This window comes from Peromyscus maniculatus, chromosome 5 (assembly GCF_049852395.1).
Source record: "Peromyscus maniculatus bairdii isolate BWxNUB_F1_BW_parent chromosome 5, HU_Pman_BW_mat_3.1, whole genome shotgun sequence".
NCBI classification, from domain to species: Eukaryota; Metazoa; Chordata; class Mammalia; order Rodentia; family Cricetidae; genus Peromyscus; species Peromyscus maniculatus.
The window spans coordinates 133294694-133317752 of record NC_134856.1 but is presented as its reverse complement, the minus strand read 5'-3'; the positions used below and the strand labels follow the sequence as shown (position 1 = coordinate 133317752).

Here is a 23059-nt window from a genome sequence, read left to right as displayed (position 1 = left end):
CGTCCATCCTCAGTATGCCTTGTCAACAGATAGGTCTTAGTGAGAAGGAGAGAAAGGAGATGCCCAGTGACCCCCACCCCCCATCATCTTCAGGGTCCGGACTCGAAGTTCAGGCATAGACAGAAGACAAGCTTCTGGTGTAACTAAGCAGTCCAGGTGTCGTTCCGGCCATCACTGACCCATCGTCATCTCAGCCCCGGCCTCTCCTGCAAGGTGTCTGCAGGTTGTCATCACTGTGTGATGTCTCTTTCCAGGAGACAAGATCCCCGTCCACACCCCACCTGGCCAGCGCCCGACATCAGTCTCTTCCTCCTCCCAGCAGACTCCTGTCTGGGATGAAGGCCTCCTCAGAAAATGTTCATTCCTGCTAGGATGGGTAGGGGATCCAGCAGGCTGGCATATGTGAGGGGGTGGGGTGAGGTGGGGTGGTGGTGCAGGGGGGGGGGGCAAAGGTACCCTCTATACCAGGTGGGTGGGAGCCCTTCCCAAAGACCACAGAAAGTTATATTTATTTATGCCAATTTGACCACCTCTGAGGGTGTCCTAATCAGAAACTCCAGATCTGGGAATGGGTTTCTGAGCTTAAGCCTCGTCTCTTTGGGAGCATTCCCATTCGCCTGTTCCTCACATCACTTACGCCCAGCATAGCGTAAGATCCTCCACCTCTGCCCACTTCTACCTCCCCCGCCACTCCTTTTCCTAACTCCTGTCTTCCTCACTCCTTTCATCCCTCCCTCTCTCCTTCCTTTCTTCCCCTCCCTCCTTCTCTCCTTCTCTCCCTCCTCCCTCAGTCTCTCCCTTCCCCCTCCTCTTTTCTTTCAGACTTTCCACTTTTCTTTACCCTTCCCTCCCCCATTGTTTCCCTCCCCCTCCTCCCTCCCCCATTGTTTCCCTCCCCCTCCTCCCTTCCCCACTGTTTCCCTCCCCCTCCTCCCCTCCCCCATTGTTTCCTTCCCCCTCCTCCCCTCCCCCATTGTTTCCCTCCCCCTCCTCCCCTCCCCCATTGTTTCCTTCCCCCTCCTCCCCTCCCCCTCCTCCCCTCCCCCTCCTCCTCTCCCCCATTGCTTCTCTCCCCCTCCTCTCCTCCCCCATTGTTTCCCTCCCCCTCCTCCCCTCCCCATTGTTCCCTCCCCCTCCTCCCCTCCCCCATTGTTTCCCTCCCCCTCTTCCCCTCCCCCATTGTTTCCCTCCCCCTCCCCTCCCCCATGTTTCCCTCCCCCTCCTCTCCTCCCCCATTGTTTCCCTCCCCCTCCTCCCCTCCCCCATTGTTCCCTCCCTCTCCTCCCCTCCCCCATTGTTCCCTCCCTCTCCTCCCCTCCCCCATTGTTTCCCTCCCCCTCCTCCCCTCCCCCATTGTTCCCTCCCCCTCCTCCTCTCCCCCATTGCTTCTCTCCCCCTCCTCTCCTCCCCCATTGTTTCCCTCCTCCCTGTTCCCCTCCCCCTTTGTTTCCTTCCCCTCCTTCCCTTCCTCACTGTTTCCCTCCCTCTCCTCCCCTCCCCCATGTTTCCCTCCCCCTCCTCCTCTCCCCCATTGTTTCCCTCCCCCTCCTCCCTCCTCCCTGTTCCCCTCCCCCTTTGTTTCCTTCCCCTCCTTCCCTTCCTCACTGTTTCCCTCCCCCTCCTCCCCTCCCCCATGTTTCCCTCCCCCTCCTCCCCTCCCCCATTGCTTCTCTCCCCCTCCTCCTCTCCCCCATTGTTTCCCTCCCCCTCCTCCCTCCTCCCTGTTCCCCTCCCCCTTTGTTTCCTTCCCCCTCCTTCCCTTCCTCACTGTTTCCCTCCCCCTCCTCCCCTTCCCCATTGTTTCCCTCCCCCTTTTCCCCTCCCCCATTGTTTCCCTCCCCCTCCTCCCCTCCCCCATGTTTCCCTCCCCCTCCTTCCCTCCCCCCTCCCCTCTTCATCATTCCTCCCTTTCTGTCTCCATGAGGCATTCTATCCCAACACCCCATTGTTCTCTGGCACTCTGTCCCCTGGCCAGACTGCCACTGCAGTGCGACCCTCTGTTTCTGGTGTCGGCACGGGCTCCTTCCAAGATCTTGAGGAAGGATGGAAAGGATGTACCAAGGCAGTCACGTTTTTTTTTTCTTCTCTTTTTTAAAGAACTTTCCCAAATTAACACATTTTTGCCTGCAATCTGTTAGGACAGCTGTCCCTTTGTCCTTCGAGTTCCTTGTGGCTAGCATCAGAAGCAGCCACAGGCACTTTTAAGGTTTGGGAGGTAAAAACACAGAGCTGGAAGACACGCAGTCTGGACTCTGTGGCAGGTACATGGGTGATGGACACTCCTCCTGTCCTGAGGTAAGTCTTTGCGGGCTGCCCAGGGCAGCACAGCTCACCACCACTTCACTGATCACCTGCTTTCAGACATGAAGGCTGCACAGGCTGTTCTCGTGCCCCGTGAGGCTCGGTCTGAAAGCACGCGGACAGTGGAGGTGAGTCTTGGTTTGATGAGGTGGAGCCATTGCTACTTCAAGGAAAGGTCTTACCGTGACGTGGCTCAGAGGAAGTTCTTGCGATAGAAAGGGACTGGGGAAAGGCCTCTTACAGAGGACGGCTCCTGGAGAAATCTCATCACGGAGGACTCCTGTAATAATATTCTCACTGAAGAGGGCCCCTGGAGAGGTGTGCTGGAGGGAAGCTCAGTTCTCAGAGTTGGGGGGATTCACTGTTCTTACACACATGCAATTAGACACATACTGCACCTCTGCTTTTCTCTTCTGAACAAAATTGTGTGGCGTGAATTCTAACTGGTCTTAATAATAAAAACCCGGAGTCAGATATCAGGGTAAAAGCTGAAAGATCAGAGAAGCAGAGCAGCAGCCACTGGAGACTTTGTAGAAGAAAACTCAGCAAAATTCCCAGCCAATGGCCACCCTGTGCTCAGTGGTTGTGTTTAGAACTGCCCATTTTATCGCTGTCAACCATGGGACTGGGTCATAGCTGTGTGGCCATTGTTGGTACTGGTGGTTCTGTAATCTGAGCTGGAGCCAGCTTTGGTGATTCCTAGTAATATGGCCCTCAACATTCTTTATCTTAAAGAGGTCTCCCAAATCATGTGCGTATTAGGGTCCACCTTTGCCCTGGCTTCTGAGAACAGCCTTGGGAGAGCCTTGGCTTCTCTGACATGAAGTTCAACACTAAAGGCACAGGCTCCAGGGATGCTGGTGAGGGATGGTTTCCAACTGAAAATACCTTGGCTGTTGCTCATTGCTCAGCATCTGCAGAACTAGCCAGGGCAGACGTGGTGATGTGGTATTCCAGGCTGGAATTTTCTGGCTTCTTTTCCCAAAAAGGTCTGGACTCTCCAGAACACCAGTACCTCTGATCAGTCATCCGAGTCTGACACGTGTTCTTGAAGCCTGGCTCCGACCGTACCCAATGCCCCAAACTAACTCTCCGAAGAAGTAAAGGGTGTGTCCAAAGCTTCAGCTCGGCCACTGGAGGTACTAGTACCGTGGTTGGTCACAGCATCGGCCTCACCGTGCTCTAGGTCAACTATAGACTCTGCTCTTCAAATCACAGAAAGGTGATACATTTTTTAAAGGCAGAATCTGTGTGGTTGTCAGCCCCAGTTCCAGCCTGGAACTCCTTGGCATCATCGAGCCATGTTCCTGAGGCTGTTTGGTGATACAGCATTCACACAGGAAGCCTGTACCTACATTAGAAGGGGTCACTCCAGTGGGTCAGGGGTCAGTCTGGTCTGACCCTCTCCTCCCTGAAACAGGGCTCAAGTGGCTGCCATCCAAACTGTGGCAAGTGACTGACTGTCACATGGTGTTCTGGAATGGACAGCCTCCCAGTGTACTTTTGGAGACTGCCCTGGACCTCACTTTAGATGCATGTATCTAATCTCAGGAGTGTGGGATTGGACATCAGCATTTTAACATTCTGGCTTGTTCTGAAGGTCAGTCAAGTTTGAGACCCTGGCATCTGGGTCAAATTTGTGTATGTGTTCATTGTTTTCTGGTTTCATTGATAAGGTTAGCTAATAGCTCTCTCAAAAGATGAGTGTGCGGTGGCAGAGGACCTGAGTTTGATTCCTATCACCCACATCGAGCAGCTCACAGATGTCTGTAACTCCAGTTCCAGGTGATCCAGTACCCTCCTATGGACTATGCAGGTATCTATATGTATAAGGGGTGCATGCACGCGCGCGCACACACACACACACACACAAATACAGGAAGAAAGCATCTCTGAGACTAACCAGACACCTGAAGAAGTAGACAAGACCTGGGAAGAATCATTCACCTGTCCACCATAGTAGGGACTGGAGTGGCTTTGATTTGGGCTGTCCAGGACAGCTGCTGATGTGGTGGCGGACCAGCCCCCCCAGTCAGGCCGCTCACTACCTGCTGCTATACAGTGGAAGCCAGTGTTTCTGACGGTCATCAAGCTTACTCCCAGGCAGGGAGAGAAAATGTGAACAAACATCTACTCACCCGAAACAGGGACTCAACAATAAACCAAAGGAACCGTATCTCCAAAATTCACCTCTGCGAACCAAGTTTACTGGCCTCCCTAGCAGGATTATGGTCATATGTATGGGTGAGGGGCCAGTGATTCGGGCAGGGATGATTCAAAGGAAGCTGCAACACCAAAAAGCCCAGCCTGGAGCCCTGGGCCTCACTGCACAACTTCCACGCAGCTCAACAGGTTGGAAGAATGTCTATTCTAGGCAGCTTGACTCATCTGGTCTCTCAGCAGTCCTTACTGCTTATATAAGCCTGGAGAGGGAGGGGTCTAGTACAGCTGGTCAGTTTCAGGGACTTCCTGAAGCTTTTTGAGTTGTTCACTTCCTGAATCTCAAGGAGCTTCCCTGCTGGATGGAATGTGTTGGGGGGGGGCTGCTGATGTACAAGGGGTACATGAGATGAAGGGAAGGCACTGAGAAAAGGAGTCTGGGATATCTCATTAGCTTCAAGGGAAATGCATTCTGGAGCCAACATTTGTCTAAATGTCTTAGTTACAGGGAAAAATACCAACCAAGGTGTTTGTGCCCTGCTCCCAGAACTCTCTCTCTCTCCATCTCCCAAGACCTGCCTTCGGCCCTGTCAGGAGACTTGCTTTGCTTCGGGTGAGCACTCTATGGAGTGCCCGGGTAGACTGTGAGGAACACAGCAGAGGTCATTAGTGGTAGCTTTATAAGTAAGTACCGATTCTGTTTCCTTTCCGTTCTTCACAGCATATCAAAGAAAACAAGAAGAGGGGTGACCATTGCGGGGGTGGGGGAACAGTATGAGAGCACGATCTGTCCAGAAGTCTTCCAAGTGGGTGGAGCCTGCCAGTCCGAAATGCTCCGTGAACTCTCAGGTTCACTCTCGAACCCACACTCTGCAGTTTGGTTCAGCGATGCCACTGGCCTGCCCTGCCTGGGGAAGCTACTTCCTGTCTGACAGTGTGCTTTCCTGAGCCATGGTCCCTCTGCTTCCTCACCTGTTCCGAACCCTCTGGGGTGGGAGCCTTTGTGTCCTGCATAAGGTGCACCCGGACGGGGGGAATTTGAGAACCTGTTCCCACGCAGCAGAGTCTGTACGGCCTGTAATCCAGTGGTTTCGTCAAGCCTGGTGATTTATAGAAATTGATGGTGTCATCTGATATGAGCTGTGGGGAAGAAAGTGTCCCAGACACTGGCTCTTTATTTTCCATGAGTGAGGGAGAGTTGTTTATGAGTAGTCTGCATTTTGAACTCTTTGTTCTACAGCCTGATGACAGGCACGGTGTACTGAGTCACCCACAGGCACAGGAGACTGAGCCCTGAAGCCTGTGACTAATGGCTTCAGCGAAAAATGCTTAGCCAAAAAAAGAAGAAGAAAGAAAGAAAAGAAAAAGAAAAAAGAAAGAAAGGAAGGAAGGAAGGAAGAAGGAAGAAAAGAAGGATAAAGAAAGAAAGAAGAAAGCAAAGAGCTCTGTCGGCGTCAAGCTCTGGTGACCTATCCTGGGTGGTGGCAGGAGCTGGAACATCCCAGGGACCGTTCCTGGGCTTGGCAGTGGCAGCATTGGAAGTGTTCTTTCTTCTTGTGGGTTCATTTTGCAAAGCTGTAAAAATCAGTGGCTGGAAACACAGCTTTCTGAGATGAAGTGTCAAAGTGGGTCACTAGCGCCCTCTACTGTATCCAAATGATACCGATTTTTTTCTTTGAAGGAACTATTGGTTACATTGCCCTAGGAAGTGTCAGAGAGAGGGGTGGGAAGGAAAGAGAGGGGAGGAGTAGAGAAAGGAAAAAAGAGAGATTATGCCTGAGGCCCTGTTGTGATATAATGGGACTTTTAGGAGGTAAGCCTTGTGTGGCTGGAGGGATCGTTCAGTGGTTAGAAACATTTACTGCTCTTGTAGACAGCCAGAGTTCAGTTGTGGCGTGGCTCACAACCACCTGTAACCAGCTCCAGGGGTCCAACACTCTCTTCTGATCTCTGTAGGAACCCTTGCACACATCACACACACACACACACACACACACACACACACACACACACACACACGGAAAATAAAATAATAAACTCAAAGAGATGGGAGCAATGTAGTTCACCAGGGAATGCTGTTGAAGGAGACATTGGGGCCCCCCACCCCCACCCCCGCTTCCTGACCACAGTAAGGTGGCAGTCTCCTCCACCACGTGTTCCTCGGTGATGTACTGTGCCACCACAGACACAGATCAACCCAGCCAGGCAACCACACGCTGAAGCTGTAATATCCTGGCAGGAATAAGGGTTCTGTAGAGGGAACTCTGTGTCTTCCCTTTGCCCATCAGATTTTCAAGTCTGCATGCCAAGAAACTGGAATTTCCCTGGGGGTCTCATGCTAAGAGAAGGAGGAAGCTGAAACCTGGTGTCCGCAAGGGGAGCTTGTCTCCCAGAGAGAGGGGTACGGTGTGTCAGATTGATTTTCAGGAGGCAAGCTGAGACGTGTTGATGGGGGGACCACACATTGACAGGGACATAGAGATGCATATCCGGTCCTCTATTTAAACCTTAACTTCATTCCAGGACCCCAAAAGAAGGTTTTATGGGTGTCACTGGCCCCCTTTGCCCCCACCCTTCTCCGCTGTTCACTATCGCGTCTTCAGTTGGACTGCTGAAGACACGTGGCTGGGCCTGGCTTTTTAGGATGGCCGAGGGCCAAGGCTTCCACCCTTACTCCAGTAGCAAGGCCTCGGAGGCTGTTGTCAGGATAACTTTTTCCTCCTTCTAAGTTGGTTTTCTGGGGTATTTGTCACAGTACCGAGACACTGATCGACACAATATGTAAAGCCACCAGCTTTGAGTCTGCTGCTCTTACACACGTGCAGGTAGACAAGCATTGCACGCATGTAAATGTGTTCGTCTTAAATTGAGGTTGTTCAAGGGGCGTGTGTTGTTCTCTGGCACTGTGTGTGTGTGTGTGTGTGTGTGTGTGTGTGTGTGCTCCTGTGTGTGCATGTGCATATGCATGGGGAAAGTTGACACTGAGTGTCATCCTCAGCTGCTTTCAACCTAATTTCTAACACAGGGTTTTGAGATCTGGAATGTGACAACCAGGAAGAGCAGGACTGCATGGCCAGTGAGCTGCAGTGATTCGCTTCTCCCTGCCCAGAGCAGGAGCTAGCGCCCTGCATCTGGCTCTTCACATGGGTGCTGGAACACAGATGTGCACACTACATCTGGCTCTTTACACGGGTGCTGGAACACAGATGTGCGCCCTGCATCTGGCTCTTTACACGGGTGCTGGAATACAGATGTGCGCACTACATCTGGCTCTTTACATGGGTGCTGGAACACAGATGTGTGCCCTGCATCTGGCTCTTTACATGGATGCTGGAACACAGATGTGCGCCCTGCATCTGGCTCTTTACACGGGTGCTGGAACACAGATGTGTGCCCTGCATCTGGCACTTCACAGGGGTGCTGGAACACAGATGTGCGCCCTGCATCTGGCTCTTTACATGGGTACTGGAACACAGATGTGCGCCCTTCATCTGGCTCTTTACATGGGTGCTGGAACACAGATGTGTGCCACTGCATCTCCTCCTGCATCAGAACTGGAGCACAGATGTGCGCCCTGCATCTGGCTCTTCACATGGGTGCTGGAGGTTACACTCAGGTCCTCCTTTGTGCTCTGTGCCCTGCTTAGCTTAAACTACCAACTTGACACAGCCTAGAGTCACCCGAAAGGGACTCTCAATTGGGAGATTGTCAGGATCAGATCAGCCTGCGGGCAAGTTGGCACTGGGGGTGAGGGCATGCCAACACATACATGTAATTTGGGACATATGCATATAGTTCATGTTTATGTGTGCACTGTGTGCATTTGCATGTGCATGCATGTTGTATATGTATGTTTATACATGCATTTGCATAGCTATATACACATGCATGCAATGCTTGTCTAGCCACACATGAATGTGTATGTATGTATGATTATATGTAGTACATGCATGTGTCATGCATGCATGCATGCATGCATTTGTTCCTGCCCATAACTTCCTTTAGAACAGAGGAGCTCAGAGCTCTGGAACCTTTTCATTCTCCGCTGCTTGCTTTCACGTTATCTTCATGGACAGTGGCAAAGCCCTGCCACCCCAGGTGATCTCTGGGTCTCCTTGTCCCACTTTCTATCAGGTTAAGTTTGGGTTGTCAGGTCCTCAGCCCATGAATCCCGGACACAGATGTTCCCCAACAAGACCGGGCTCTCCTCGCAGGCTTCCTCCTGTGCCAGGACTTCACTGCAAGCTCTGGGCTCTGTTCCTACCCACATGTGGCCGCAGGGCCGAGAACTCGACGTTTCACAAGCAGGCTGCCCTGGTGAAGGTGCTGGCCGACTCTGGTTGAGGGATTGCCACTGGTGAAGGTGCTGGCCGACTCTGGTTGAGGGATTATCCCATTGTATCCAATCCTCTCCCATGAAAGTCATTACAAAACTAACAGTAGATCTTTACTAAAGACAGCTCTGAAATAAACAGGAAACACTGTCCTGTTACTGGTGGGAGCGCTTGCTGGCTCTGACAACCAGGACTTTGCTCTGCAGGGAGAAACGCAATCACAAGGGCCGGCATTCCTGTGGAGTCACTGTCTGCCATGTGAAGCAGGGCTGGGTGCAGGGAAGACATGTCCCAGTGCACACACAGACCATTGCAATGATTGGCTGGATGGGGGGGAGGTTTGCTGGAGAGATATTCGCTTCTGCATGAGGTACTTGGTGTTTGCAGTCAGCGGGGTGTGACGAGGCAGCTTGGGGTGCTGCTTGCGCTCTGCTGACAAAGGGTCATAGGTAAAAGGCACACAGTGAGCCCAGCTGCCAGGTAGGAGGGGCTCCGGACACCAGAGGAAGCTCGTGAAAAAGAGACCCAGCTAAGGACCTTGGCTGGTTCCTGACCTTGCAAATTTAGCACTCATAGTCTAGATCATCCAGGGAGGATCTGCCCTTGATCCTGCCCTTCTCTGTGGCCCCAGGGGAGGGGATCAATCTTGATAGCAAGGCAGGATTTTCACCAGATGAGAGTGCGAACACTGCACATGAGAACCTGTCTTGGCCTTCTAGAGGAAGGCAAAGGCCCTGCCTCCATCCTGCTCAGTCATATCCAGACAATGGTCAGTCCCAAACCCCTGGAAAGGAGGGACAGTGCCAGAGAGGCCAGAGAGAACATAGAGGCTTCCACAGGGTTCTTACACAGGACTTCCCAACCTGCAAAGTGACCTTTTTTATTAGCCCCACCCTGGGGACGGGGAAGGCGAGGGCAGAGAGCTTGCTCAGGTGTGGTCCAGATGGTCCTGTCTCCATAACCAATCCATCGGCCCCTTGCTTTCCTGACTCTAGATCTGCAGGTGGCCTGACCCATGAGACTTCATCCCCACTTCTGTGTTCTGTGGGTCAGCTCAGTGAGTTCAACGTACAGGGATTCCCTCTTCAACAAGAAGACTGATCTGTCGGCACAATTCCAAGACACATGGATGGCTTCTAAGTACTTCTTAACTATGCTTTAAAAGACTCTTGCTGGGCTGGAGAGATGGCTCAGAGGTTAAGAGCACTGCTTGTTCTTCCAAAGGTCCTGAGTTCAATCCCCAGCAACCACATGGTGGCTCACAACCATCTGTAATGAGATCTGGCGCCCTCTTCTGGCCTGCAGGGATATGTGCAGACAGAATACTGTATACATAATAAATAAATCTTAAAAAAAAAAAAAAAAAAAGACTCTTGCCTTAGAGAGGCTAAGTTTATTGTGTCCGTAGTCTGAAAGGCACCAATTGCACCCTCTCTCCATTCCTCACCCACCACCAGCAGGGCTTCCCGTACCATTCCTGCCTGTGTAGGTCACAGTGTCTCAGAGTGAAGACCAGAGGCCCACATCTGTATTTCCAGACACAGAACAAATATATGCTTTTAAGTCCTCAGTGAAAGTGCTACAAATGGATGACACTTTGTGTATGATCAAAAGGTAAGCCACACATAAGCCAAGTCTAGGAGGATAGAGTGAAATTCTCAGGTCACGTGTCCTCAGCTCAGAATTGCACTCAGCAAGGCTTAATTGTGGTAAAGATCAAATCTCTGTTTTTATTGTGAATTAAAATTCCATTCAGAAACTCATCTTGAGATGGCCTTGGCTACCATGTTGCCCTCTGCTCTGGTATGAACCTGTCCCCCAGGGTCCATGTGTTGAAGATTCAGAGTCACTTGAATGGTGTTTGGAGATGGGGCCTTTGGGGGATGAGGTGGGGTCCTGAGGGGGTCCCTGAGACGGGATCAGGGCTTTCATGAGAGGAGGACAGACCTGAGGCGGTCCAGCTGCTCTGTCAGGACGTCACACTGCTTAACCCTGTAGGAAGGCCCTGCCTTGTGCTGCACCGCACTGGGGGAGGTTCCAGTCTCCCAAGCAGAAAGGACAGACACATGTCTAACAGATACATTCCTTTTCTTTGTACATTCCCTTCAAGGTGCTCAGTTAGAGCAACAGAAAATTTCAAGATCCTGTCGTTCTTGAAATGTGAAATGCCCCTCCCCCCACCAAGGCTCACATATTTGAACACTGGGTCCCCGGCTGGTGGCACTCACTGTCTAGGAAGCTTGTGGAACCTTTGGAAGGTAGGGCCTGGCTGAAGGAAGTGGGTCACTGGGATGGCGGCGGCTCTGAGGCCTTATAGCCTGACCCCAGTTCCTCTTCACCCTTTGCTTCCTGAGTGTGGATGCCAGGGGACCTTCTAGCTTCCTGCTCGGGCCACCAAGCCTTTCCTTCCTGGTGTAATGTCTTTTCAATCACGATGGCCTGTCCCAACTGGGAGCCCAAACAGACCCTTCCTCCCTTCAATTGTTGTCCGGTCTTTGTGAGCAATGAGAACAATACCTAACAGACACACAGGCCATCGTGGACCCTGGGCTGCACCCCCTCTGCAGAAGGCAGGGGGTCTGACATGCTCAGCTCAGTCACAGAGGATCAAGGGAGCCACCTGCCCTGGCAGCCTCCATGCAGAGCTTATTTACACCTCCTCCTGCAAGCATGCAAGGACAGACTTCAAGTCCTTCTGCAGGAAGGCGCGCTCCAGAGCCACGTCAGCGTGTCTCATCCGTGCGGTGTTTGTCTCCAGCGCGAGTGCAGAAACGGTGTCCAGGCTTCTCCTTAACCACCTTCGTGCTTGCCAGCTGCACAGGCGGGTTTTCTCTTTATTCCCTTTGCTTAAGTGCCATGGCACTTTCCCGATCTGCAGGAGAACAGTGCGATCCTGGACCCGGAGGAACGGCAACGATGCGAAGATTTGGAAACAGTTCCCAAAGGTGACCCATAATGAAAACCACACAGATGGAAACGAAAACCAGATAGATGAACCCGTGGGCCCCGAGGTCTTGCTGCTGGTCTGTGTTTTGGACCAGACCCACTGTGAGGGTGAGTCCTAGCATCGCTTAGCTCTCACCCTGGGCAGAGGGAGATGAAACTCTAAAAGCCAGTTCATCTGAATGAAGTTTCTGTGATCGTTTGAGGATCCAAGGTGGCCAAGGACAGACACCCGAGCAGTTAGTTAACCACATCATAGTAGTAATTGCGAAGCCGCAGTTCCACAGCTGTGAATCCGGGTCTGCTCTCTACCCTGAAGGAGGAAGAGATGCATGTATTAGTGTTTGTAGATAGGCTCGTGGAAACATGATTAAGTCACTGCCCCCTGGTGGTGAATACTGGTCACTGCACCCGGCACCAGCATGGTCAGAATGGTCTCTTCCCACTCCCAAACTACAGAACCTAAGCCTGCATTTACAAGAATCCGAGGATCCCTGTCCTTGTGAGCTGGAAGAATTTTGCACTATGTTATGGAACACCTTCCGTGTCTGAAGACAGCTAACTGGTCCCTGTGCCTTAGAATCATTAAACAGTTGACTCATAATACTGTGTGTATTCTCACAAATGCGGGTAGACATGTGTATGGAGGTGTGATTTAAGTGTGTGTGAAAGACAGAGGACAACTTTGGTGTCATTCCTCAGTGCTGGGGATGTCTTTCTGTATCCTGTGAATGTGTTGCTCTGATTGATTGATAAATAAAACGCTGATTGACTGGTAGCCAGGCAGGAAGTATAGGCGGGATGAGCAGAGAAGAGAATTCTGGGAAGTGGAAGGCTGAGTCAGGAGACGCTGCCAGCTGCCACCATGAGAAGCAAGATGTAAAGTACCGGTAAGCCACGAGCCACGTAGCAACTTATAGATGAATAGAAATGGGTTAATTTAAGATATAAGAACTAGATAGCAAGAAGCCTGAGCCGTTAGGCCAAACAGTTTAAATAATATAAGCGTCTGTGTGTTTATTTGGGTCTGAGTGGCTGCAGGCCCAGGCGGGACTGGAGATAACTCCAGCTACACCTCAGACACCATCCACTTTGGTTTTTTTTTTTTTTTTTTTGGTTTTTCGAGATAGGGTTTCTCTGTGTAGCTTTGCGCCTTTTCCTGGAGCTCACTTGGTAGCCCAGGCTGGCCTCGAACTCACAGAGATCCGCCTGGCTCTGCCTCCCGAGTGCTGGGATTAAAGGCGTGCGCCACCAACGCCCGGCTCCACTTTGGTTTTTTGATACAGGATCTCTCAATGGCCTGGAACTTGCCAAGTGGGCGAGGCTGGCTGATCATTCAGTCTCTGGGTGCTTCTGTCTTCATTTCTCTCCTTGGTGCTAGGCCCACAAGCACACGCCACCATGCCTGGCATTTTTATATGTTCTTGGAACTGAACTCAGGTCCTTCTACTTATACACTGAGAACTTTACCAATGGAGCCGTTTCCCAAGTCTCTTGGCTCAAAATCTGAAGAGGAGAATATGGACACAGCTGTCACACACCCTACCCACATTCCAGCTGGACTTTCAGAGAGAGGCGTGTTGGCATGTGCTCTGGCAAAGAACTCACAGACTTCTGTGGCCAGAGCAAAGACCCAGACCCTGTGCCTCCTAAATCCATGCACAGTAAGTCTGTGCTGTTGACAAGCAGGGCTCTGAGCAAATGATGGGTGAAACTTTTACCTCCTGACTGAAAGGGAGCTCACCTCCCTCTGTGTTCATGAGGGGATGGTTCCTGGCCCTCCAGGTTAACAAAACCCTCCGGTGTACAAGTTCCTTCTATAAAATGGCATGGGGATGAGAGAGACAGCTCAGTGTATAAGGGCCTCTGTCCAAGTGTGAGGACCTGAGTGTGGGTCACCAACAGCTACATAAAAGCCAGATATGGCAGTATATATCTGTACCCCAGCACTGGAGGGTGGTTACAGGCGACTCCCTTGGGGCTTGCTGGCTGCCAGTACAGCAAAAATAGTGTGGCTTAGGTTTAGGAAGGGACTTTGCCTCAAATAATAAAGCAGAGAGGCCCAGTGAGGTGGTTTGGTGGGTGGAGGCACCTGGTACCAAATCAAACAACCCGAATTTGGTCCTCAGCACCCACATAGTAGAAGGAGAGAACTGAGTCCCGAAAGCTGTCTTCTGATCTCCATATATGTGCTGGGGCACACTCAAACACTTTCATACATACACACTTACACACACACACACACACACACACACACACACACACACGCAAATAAAAGATTAAATGAAGAAAAAAGAAGGTGGTGCATGCATGGCCGAGCACACTTGCACATACACACTTGTGCACACAGACATGCATCCCCTGCCCACAAGGGTCAGTCCTTGCACATGATTCTGGTGTTTTAAATCACCATTAGTTTTCTTGTAGCACACGAAAACAGTTGTTAGTCTCTATGCACGGGACTGACGGCAAGAAAAATTTGTTCACACCAGATGCACTTAAAAATTAACCTAGCAAAGCTGCTGGCCATGGAGTCTGAGAGTCAGCGTTTTCCCTAAGATGCTGGGACCCCAGCCCTGCTGGGAACTTACTTCCCACCCTTTGTCACATTCTCATCTGTGACAGACAGAGCAGACAAAGTTTTCAGTAGGAAACTTGGGGCAGAACTTGGGGGTTAAACTCAAACTGCCCCTATTCTGCCATTTGCCCTGTTACAACAGCAGCTCCACAGGGCAAGGAATCTCAGGGCCAGGAATCTCTCCCAGGGCAGAGCTCTGCAGAGCTGAATGGGCGATTGGGCCCAGGAGCATCTTAATAGATGGTTGCAAGCTTGGCTTTCTAACAGCGAGCATCTCATTGGCACCAGATAGCTGCAGCACAGTGGCTGGGACCCCTAAAGGTGACACAGGACACGCCCAGCGGCTGGGCCCTCCCTGACAGGTGCCACAGGACAGGCCCCGTGGCTCCTGGTGTTGTTCATACTCTCATCTTGCACACGGTGTCCTGCTCAGGGGTTGTTAGGGAAAGCAAAGCACAGTGTACCTAAGAATGGGAATGGGGCTTCTGACCCTGTGCCCTGAGCAGTCTGTGAGTGTGGCATGTGGCAACCCTGCCCCACTGTGGGGGGACTTCTGGCCCTGAGTTGTCTGTGGTCACCAGGAGCTTTCGGCCTGGATGTAATAAGGCTTGGTGGAAGCAGGGACACTCTCAGACATTGTCAAAGGCAGGGGCTGCTCCAGATGCTTCAGATGCCACCTGGGACTCTGATTTCCTCCAATCCACATTGTGATCTCATAAAATCTTAACAGCTGGTAACTTCACAGCTGTCCTAGCTTGCCTGGGTATGTCCCATCATGTTCCCACAGCTGCAAAATGCATATATTAGTGTCCCTGCCTTGAAGAGACATGACTGGATAGTAAAGCAGTCAATCTCTGGCCCACCCCCGCCATCTTTTATGTAGAAGGCAGCACATTCCTGACACAGCAAAAGAATCCACGCTTCATTTTAACACCCAGTGTGATGGCTGAAGGAACTCCATTTTATGCCGGGAATCCATCTTGGTGCCCACCAGCCATGTGTCTCTGACTCCAGTCCCTGGAAGGTAAGTTCCCAGTAACTTTGACTCAGCGGCCTCCCACCCAAAAACGTAGTCGTGACTACCTACTTGTTACCATATGACTAACTGCTTCTTTTAGTTCTGTAACTTGCTTACACAGATACCCAAAGATTGTTTTGAGTTGCCTTAAGCACTTAACTTGGCAGAACAGACCAGTTTTTGCTTGCTTACTTAGATATGAAGGTCTTCTTGTGGTTTTTACCTTAAAAAAAAAAAACAACACCAAAAACAAACAAACAAAAAAAAAAAAAACAACAAAAAAGCCCTTCCTCATACCCCTCCTTCATGGTAACCTCAAATTTGGCTCAGAGATTGTTCGTCCTAGAGAGTTAATCAATAAAACTTTTAATTATAGTTGGATTGGGTCTATGGTCCTTTCCCAGGGGTCACAAACTCTATAACACCACCTGTGAAGGTTAATTTTAATTATACTTGACACAGTCTGAAACTGCTTGGGAAGAGAATCTTAACAAGGGACAGTCAGAACAGGTCGGCCTGTGGGGAACTGTCTTGATCACGTTATTTGATGTGAAGACTCAGCCCGCCATGGGTTACCACTCTTGGGTCAGGGAATCCTGGACTTTTTCAGGTAGCAGAAATTTAGCTGAGCACTGAAGCATGGACGACATCTATTCTTTCAGCTCCCCACTGTGATGATGTGACCAAGTGTTTTCAGTTTGTGCGGCCTTGACCTCCTTGTGGTCATGGACTGTAATCTGGAGTTCTGAGCTAGAAGAAATTCTTTGCCGCTATGTTAGTTTTTGACTGAGACATAGTGTCCCATAAGTAACTGGGACACTAGCCACGCCATCTACCTCTATAAACCTTCAGGTCAATGGAAGGAAGGCTTGGGTACTCACTCATAGGTCCAGCAAAGGTTCATCAGGTCGTACATCTCTCTGGGGCATCCTGGAGGGCACCCCATACGTTCCCCTTTCTCCAGCATGGCGGTCACTTCACTCCCTTTCATGCCCTGAGACATGAAAATGCACACAAACTTTTAAAACATATGCCAACAAAGAAAAGACCTCGTCCCCAGAGACAGACAGACACAGACACAGGTTGTGCAATTTCAGGTGACATCAGTCACCATGCTGGGGCCCTTCCTCTGGAATCCTAGAGTCAGAGGTGGCTGCCCAGTCTGAAGGGCTGGATGTGCTGGGGAGAAGGGGGGCTTTGAGGTTTCTGTTCTGATTCCTCATTTAGGGCCTGGCTTTGTGGGATGTAGGGCCTTCATTTACGACAGTCTATTGAGTGGCACCCTAGGATCTGTATACATCCAGGAAGACACACACACACACACACACACACACACACACACACACACACACACACACTAGTTTAGTCTGCAAAGTGATTACCTTGCAAGCATGACCTGTGTTCAATCCCCAAAGCCCATGTAAAAAGTCAAGATCACAGCCAGGTGGTGGTGGCGCATGCCTTTAATCCCAGCACTCGGGAGGCAGAGCCAGGCAGATCTCTGTGAGTTCAAGGCCCAGCCTGGGCTACAGAGCGAGATCCAGGAAAGGCGCAAAGCTACACAGAGAAACTCTGTCTCGAAAAAACAAACAAACAAACAAAAGTCAAGATTACAAGTGAGTGCTTGCAACCCCAGTGCTGGGGGTGTAGAGACAGGCAGACCCCGGGGGTTCACTGGCCAGCCAGCCTGGCCTATTGGGTGAACTCAGGTCAATAAAGAGACTATTTCAAAAAGTAAGGTGAATAGTCCCTGAGGAGTGATGCCTGAGGATGATCTCCGGCCTCCACACACACGTGCACACATACAAGAACACACACAGCAACAGCTCACACAGTTGATGCTGTCGGCATTACCATTTCTATTTTAGGTCTCAAGAAGGATGGCTTGGGGCTGTGTCTGGTGAGTGTACATAGCACATGGTGAAAATGTGTTCACTTATGACATCGAGTGTCATTTCCAGGCTACTGTAAGCTGAGGTTGTGCTAACTGCCCTCTGTTAGAGGGTGATACGAGACCTCAGGGTGTCCCCAGGTTCTTGTGGCAATAATCCTACACCGAGTGATTATTTCCTAAGGCCATGAAGCTGAGACATGGTACACACAGCTAAGCATGACTCACTCTGTAAGGCTTCTGCCCATAGGAGAACGCTTCCCACATCAGGACTCCGAAGCTCCAGACGTCACTCTTGCTGGAGAACTTGTAGTAGTTGATGCATTCGGGGGCATACCACTTCACGGGCCACTTCCCGTGGGTCTGGGCCTGGAAGCAGAGTGGGCATTCTGTGATGAGTTAAGTCAGATGTGCACATGCCAATCCACGCAGGAGTTGGGTTTGAGAAGTGGAGCAGAGAAAAGCCTCCACTGAACTTCGTAGAGTCAACAGGAATGAGAAGGAACCAGAAAAAATCTCTCAAGAATCAACCAGTTCTGGGGCTGAGGATGTGGGTTAGTTAGTAGTGGTCAAGCATGAAGTCCTCTGTTTGAGTCCCAGAATGGTATAACCCAACTATGGTGGTGCATGTCTGTAACCCCAGAACTCAGCGCCCATTAGCCAGCCTGGGCTGCATGGACCCTGTCTAAAAAAAGAAAAATCAACTTGTTCAATTTACATTGATGAAAGCAAGTTATCACAAACATTCCATCCTTTTTTCAAAACTCAAAATTCAGGGCCAGCAAGATGGTTCGGTGGAAAAGGCACCTGCTGCCAAGCCTGAAGATCTGAGTTTGATTCCTGGGATAGACATGGTAGAAGGAGAGAATCAACTCCCGTAAGTTGTCTTCTGATCTCTATTAGTACACTGTGGCACACATGCCTATGTGCACACCACAAGATAAATAAATATGAAAAAAAAACCATAAGATGCTAGTCTTAACAAATCTTCAGTTGAGATATGTTAAGTATTTTCAGGTTTTGTTGACTGATTGATTGTCTTGATTGACAGAATTAATCTTAAGAATAATACTTTTTCATAAGGTTACTAGTGAGATTTCTACCATAATAAAATACGGAGAGCAGATATTTATCTTTCAATGTTTTGATGACCTGCTACCATGAGCCTGCACTGAGCTGTCCTACCTTGTAGTAGTTTTCATCAGCACGAAGGGCTTTGGAAAGACCAAAATCGCTGATCTTGGCATAATGCTGGGTGACCAGAAGCACGTTCCTCGCAGCTAGATCTCTGTGCACGAAATTGCTTTCTTCTAAATACTTCATTCCCATGGAAACCTGGTGAACCAACTCAATGATGTTCTTATCCTTGATGTGCCTAGAATCACAGACTGTCATCAGCAAGTGTAGACGGTGGTCATTTCAAACACACAGCCATGTTCCCTGTGTACTAGAAGAGGGTTCCATGCATTCCTTCTTTTTAAACAGTAGGACAGGGGCTGGGAAGACGGATCAGTGTAAGGACACTTGTGCATAAGTATGGGGAGCTAAATTTTGATCCCCAGAAAATGTGAAAATGCTGGGTGTGGCCACATATGCCTGTAATCCCAGCATTGGTAGGGGGTGGAAACAGGAAGATCCTTAGGCTTGCTGGCCACCAGCATAGCCAAAAAAACAAAAAACAAACAAGACAAAACAAAACCAACCTGCCCCCCAAAAAAACCTAAACAAAACAAAATAGCAGAACATCCTGTTTAGTGAGAGAACTGCCCTCCCTCCCTTTTTGAGACAGGGCATCACTGTGCAGTCCTAACTAGCTTGGACCTCGCTATGTAGATTAGGCTGGTCTCAAACTCACAGAGAGCCACCAACTTCTGTCGCTCTGGTGCTGGGACTAGAGACATGGGGTGCCACACATGGCAGTGTCTTCAGGGAATAAAGCAGAGAGTGGTAGAGGAGGACATGCAATGTTCTGGCCTTTGCATGTATACACAGGCATGCATACCCATGCCCATGTGTATACATGCATGCCCATGTATACACACACAAATATGCTTCATACAGACACAAAAACAACCCCAGGAGGCACGAGTATGGCAGGTAATCTCTCTGACACACAGCTCTTCATCATTCTCATGGTGCTCAACGTGTTTCATCTCAGGCAAGTACAGAAAGTCCTAGAGGGCTGTGGAGACAGCTTAGGTGGCAAAGTGTTCATCTTGCAAGCTGAGGACCTGAGTTCGATGCCCAGAGCAGTGTGAGAACAAACCCAGGGATGGGGGCCATGCTGGCAGTCTGAAGGCTGGGGAAGTGAAGCTGGTAGATGATTGGTGCTGCTTGCCCAGTTGATCTAGCATAATCGATGAGCTCAGGACAATGAGAGACCCCTGTCTCCAAGGAGGCAGGTGGTATTCCGGGGGATGGGTATTGCTCTAGGTTGACCTCTGACCTCTACCTGTAGCACCTGCCCAAATGCTCATATTCACACATGCATATTGGAAATAATAAAGAAAAGCTGCATTAAATGAGAAGTGGTCAGCCTCGGCTCAGAGGAGTCAGGGATGACTCTGTAACCTGTTCCTTACTGGACAGGTTACAAATTAGCTCTGTGCTTCCATTTCCTACCTATAAAGAAGGGCTCACACCTTTCTACAGAGTCTGAGACAATAGCTGAGTAAAGTACAAACAGTGTAGAACAATGTGATGAGCTAAGCCATGGAATCCAGTTCATTCCAATAGAGCTTCTCTATGTTGACCACAGCCTTAGAGCAGCTGTGCCTAGACCACTGATGACCAATCAGTGAACAGCAGCCTGCTGCTGTGGGATGTCCTGCTGTATGCTGTGAATGTGTGTTGCTCTCATTGAGTGATATAATAAAGCAATTTGGCCTATGGCAAGGCAAGATAAGGGTAGGTGGATCAATGAAACGGAGGACTCAGAGGAAAAAGGGCAGAGTACAGGCAGACACCACCCAGCCACCGAGGAAGCAAGACTGTAGAAAATAAGGTGACAAGCCACGAACCATGTGGCAAAGTATAGATAAGAAATATGAGTTAATTTAAATGTAAGAGCTAGCTAGTAATAAGCCTGAGCCATCGCCCAAGCATTTATTTATTTTTTAAAGGTTTACTTATTTATTTAAAGATTTTTTTCATTTTACATACCACCTACTGTTCCCCTTCCCTCTCCTTCTCCTGCTACCCCCTAACTCTCCCCTTCCTACCCCCACCCACTCTTCACAGTGGGTAAGACCTCCCCTGGGAATTCAACACAGGCTGGCTAACAAAGTTGGGGTTGGACCAAGCCCCTCTCCCCTGCATCAAGGCAGAGTAAGGCATGGCACCATAGGGAACGGTCTCTAAAAAAGCTAGTTCATGCACTTGGGATGAGTCCTGCTCCCATTGCTAGGGGACCCACAAACACTTCAAGCCACACAACTGTCACCCTCATTCAGAGGGCCTAGTGCAGTTCCATGCAGGCTCCCCAGCTGTCAGTCCAGTGTCCTCGGAGCTCCCACTAGCTTGGGTCAGCTGTCTCTGTGGGGTTTTTTGGCCAAGCATTTAAAATTAATATAAGCCACTGAGTGGTAATTTGGGAAGTGGCTGCCATGTGTAATCGGCTGGGCATATGGGACAGAAAGCTCTGCCTCTGTTTATAGCCTGCCCCTTCAGATCCAGGTACTCAAGAGGTCAACCAGAGAAGTCAAAGATGGTACCCCAGGAAAACATTGTTCAAGATGTTTATCTAAGAAAAAAGTTCTGCCTGTTGCCAGGAGATGCCCTGTCCACAAACACTGAGGATTTTATCACTGAACAGAGATCCAAAGAGAAGGATAAAGACCAAATGATGGATTAGAGTTGTTCTCTGGCAGGGCTAGGGAGATGCCTCAGTTGGTACAAGGATGAAGACCTGAGTTGGGATCCCCAGCACTCATATAAGAGCCAGGTACGGCAGTCAGGATCTGTAATCTCTGGGGCTCTGTGGCCAGCTCAGTTTGGCTGAATTGGTGAGCTCCAGAGTCAGTGAGAAACCTTGTCTAAGAAGGTAAGATGGAGAGTTGAAGAGACAGCTCAGTGGTTAAGAACGTGTACTGTTCTCGTGTAGGGCCTGAGCTTGGTTGGGAGGTTCACAATTGCCTGTAACTCCAGCTTTAAGGGATTTGACACTCTCTTCTGGCCTCTGTGAGTATCTGCACTCATGTGGCACACACTCACACAGGCATATACCTATAAATAAAAAATAATAAAAGGGAGAGTAACAGAGGATAGAGAATGACATCTAATACTGACCTCTGTCCTCCACACACATACACCCACACATAGGTGTGTTCCCACAGGTGTACAAACACACACACTTACAGAGAGAGAGAGAGAGAGAGAGAGAGAGAGAGAGAGAGAGAGAGAGAGAGAGAGAGAGCCTTCCCACGGAAACCAGGCCCCAGCACAGCCCAAGCAGGGCCCACGCACAGCTCCCCAGCACCTGCGCTCCCTGGCACCTGTTCTGCTGCAGGTACTTGTTGAGGGGCCCCAGCTCCGCCATCTCCATCACCAGCATCCAAGACTCGGCCTCGCAGATCCCGATCATGCGCACAATGTAGGGGTTGTCCAGCTGCTGCATGACGTTGGCCTCTGCTAACAGCTCATCCTTCAGGGCGGGGTCGTTGGCCTCATTCTTCAGGATTTTCACAGCCACTGTTTTCACAACTCTGGAACACACATTGCAACCCGTGAGAAACTTTCCAAACTGTCTAGAAGTTCTCTTCTGTGAGGCATGATGCCCGGGGGTGGCCAGGGTTGGGGAATGCATGATGCCCCGTGTAGTGGGTAACTATTTGAGCCATGCCCTGAAGCATCACCCCTAGTGAGGCAGCTGTAGCTGTCACAGCTGCTTATGATCTTGAGGTACCGGACTCTGGGGCTGGGCCACCGAGGACCTTTAAGACCAGGGATGCAAATCTCCCATGGTTGTGAGTTTACCCCCAAAATAAATTCCTTTGATTATTAAATAGACTCCGTGGATTTACCCCATTATCTGGTGCTCATGTGGGGCAAACTCCAATGCCTGGTGGGTGGGGTAGGGGGATGTTGACACACTGGCTGCAGAACAAGAGTCTTTTAAAGCCATTCAGAAAATGGCCTCAGGGTGGAGATAGCTCAGTATGTAAAAAGTGCTTGTCATGCAAGAGTGAGGACCTGAGTTCAGATTCCCAGGAGCCACAGGAAGTTGGATATAGTAGCATAAGTCTGTAATCCCAGTGCTTCTAGGGCAGGATGAAAGGAAGACATGGGGGGATCCATGACCCCATGACCTGTGGGTCTGTTTCAAACAAGGTGGAAAGTAAGAAGTGACACCCAAGGTTGTCCTTTGATCATATGGGTGGTGTGGCAGAGCACCTGCGCACACCATGGACACACACACACACACACACACACACACACACACCTAACAAATAGACTACAACAAATAACAGAGTAAGTGCGACGGGCACACAGAGAAGCACACACACACACACACACTAGCGTTGTACTGATCTGGGATCAGCCTGAGGTCTTTACAGGTGGATTTAGATAGTATCAGCATGTTCCATTTAGATATGGAACATGCTGATACTATCTAAATATCTAAGTATCAGCATGTTTAGATAGTATCATCAGGTTCCATTCTGTCATCTCTAGCCATGGACTGTGACTTTTGTATTTGGGTTTATTGTTACATCTATGATGTGAGGTAGGGATCCAAATTAAGAACTTAAAAAAGAAAAAGTCTCTTGATTCCTCTAAACATTTAAACAAGAAAACATCACCTCTTTTAGAAAAGCAAATGAGGAAGGTGATTC

At 50.0% G+C, this 23059-nt stretch overlaps 1 protein-coding gene across 4 annotated transcripts in view; it reads right to left on the bottom strand.

The window, feature by feature from the left end:
- Positions 1–10173: 10173 nt before the first annotated feature.
- Syk (spleen associated tyrosine kinase) overlaps positions 10174–23059 on the bottom strand; it is a 78906-nt gene continuing 66020 nt past the window's right edge. For all 4 annotated transcript variants that reach the window (XM_015995760.3, XM_076573339.1, XM_006976844.4 and 1 more), the window contains 5 exons: positions 21719–21928; positions 18411–18600; positions 17454–17594; positions 16216–16328; positions 10174–12051 (listed from right to left, as the gene is read on the bottom strand). In XM_015995760.3, the coding sequence (XP_015851246.1) occupies positions 11979–12051; positions 16216–16328; positions 17454–17594; positions 18411–18600; positions 21719–21928 (727 nt within the window). In that variant the 3' untranslated portion in view covers positions 10174–11978. The remainder of the gene's footprint in view (positions 12052–16215; positions 16329–17453; positions 17595–18410; positions 18601–21718; positions 21929–23059) is intronic.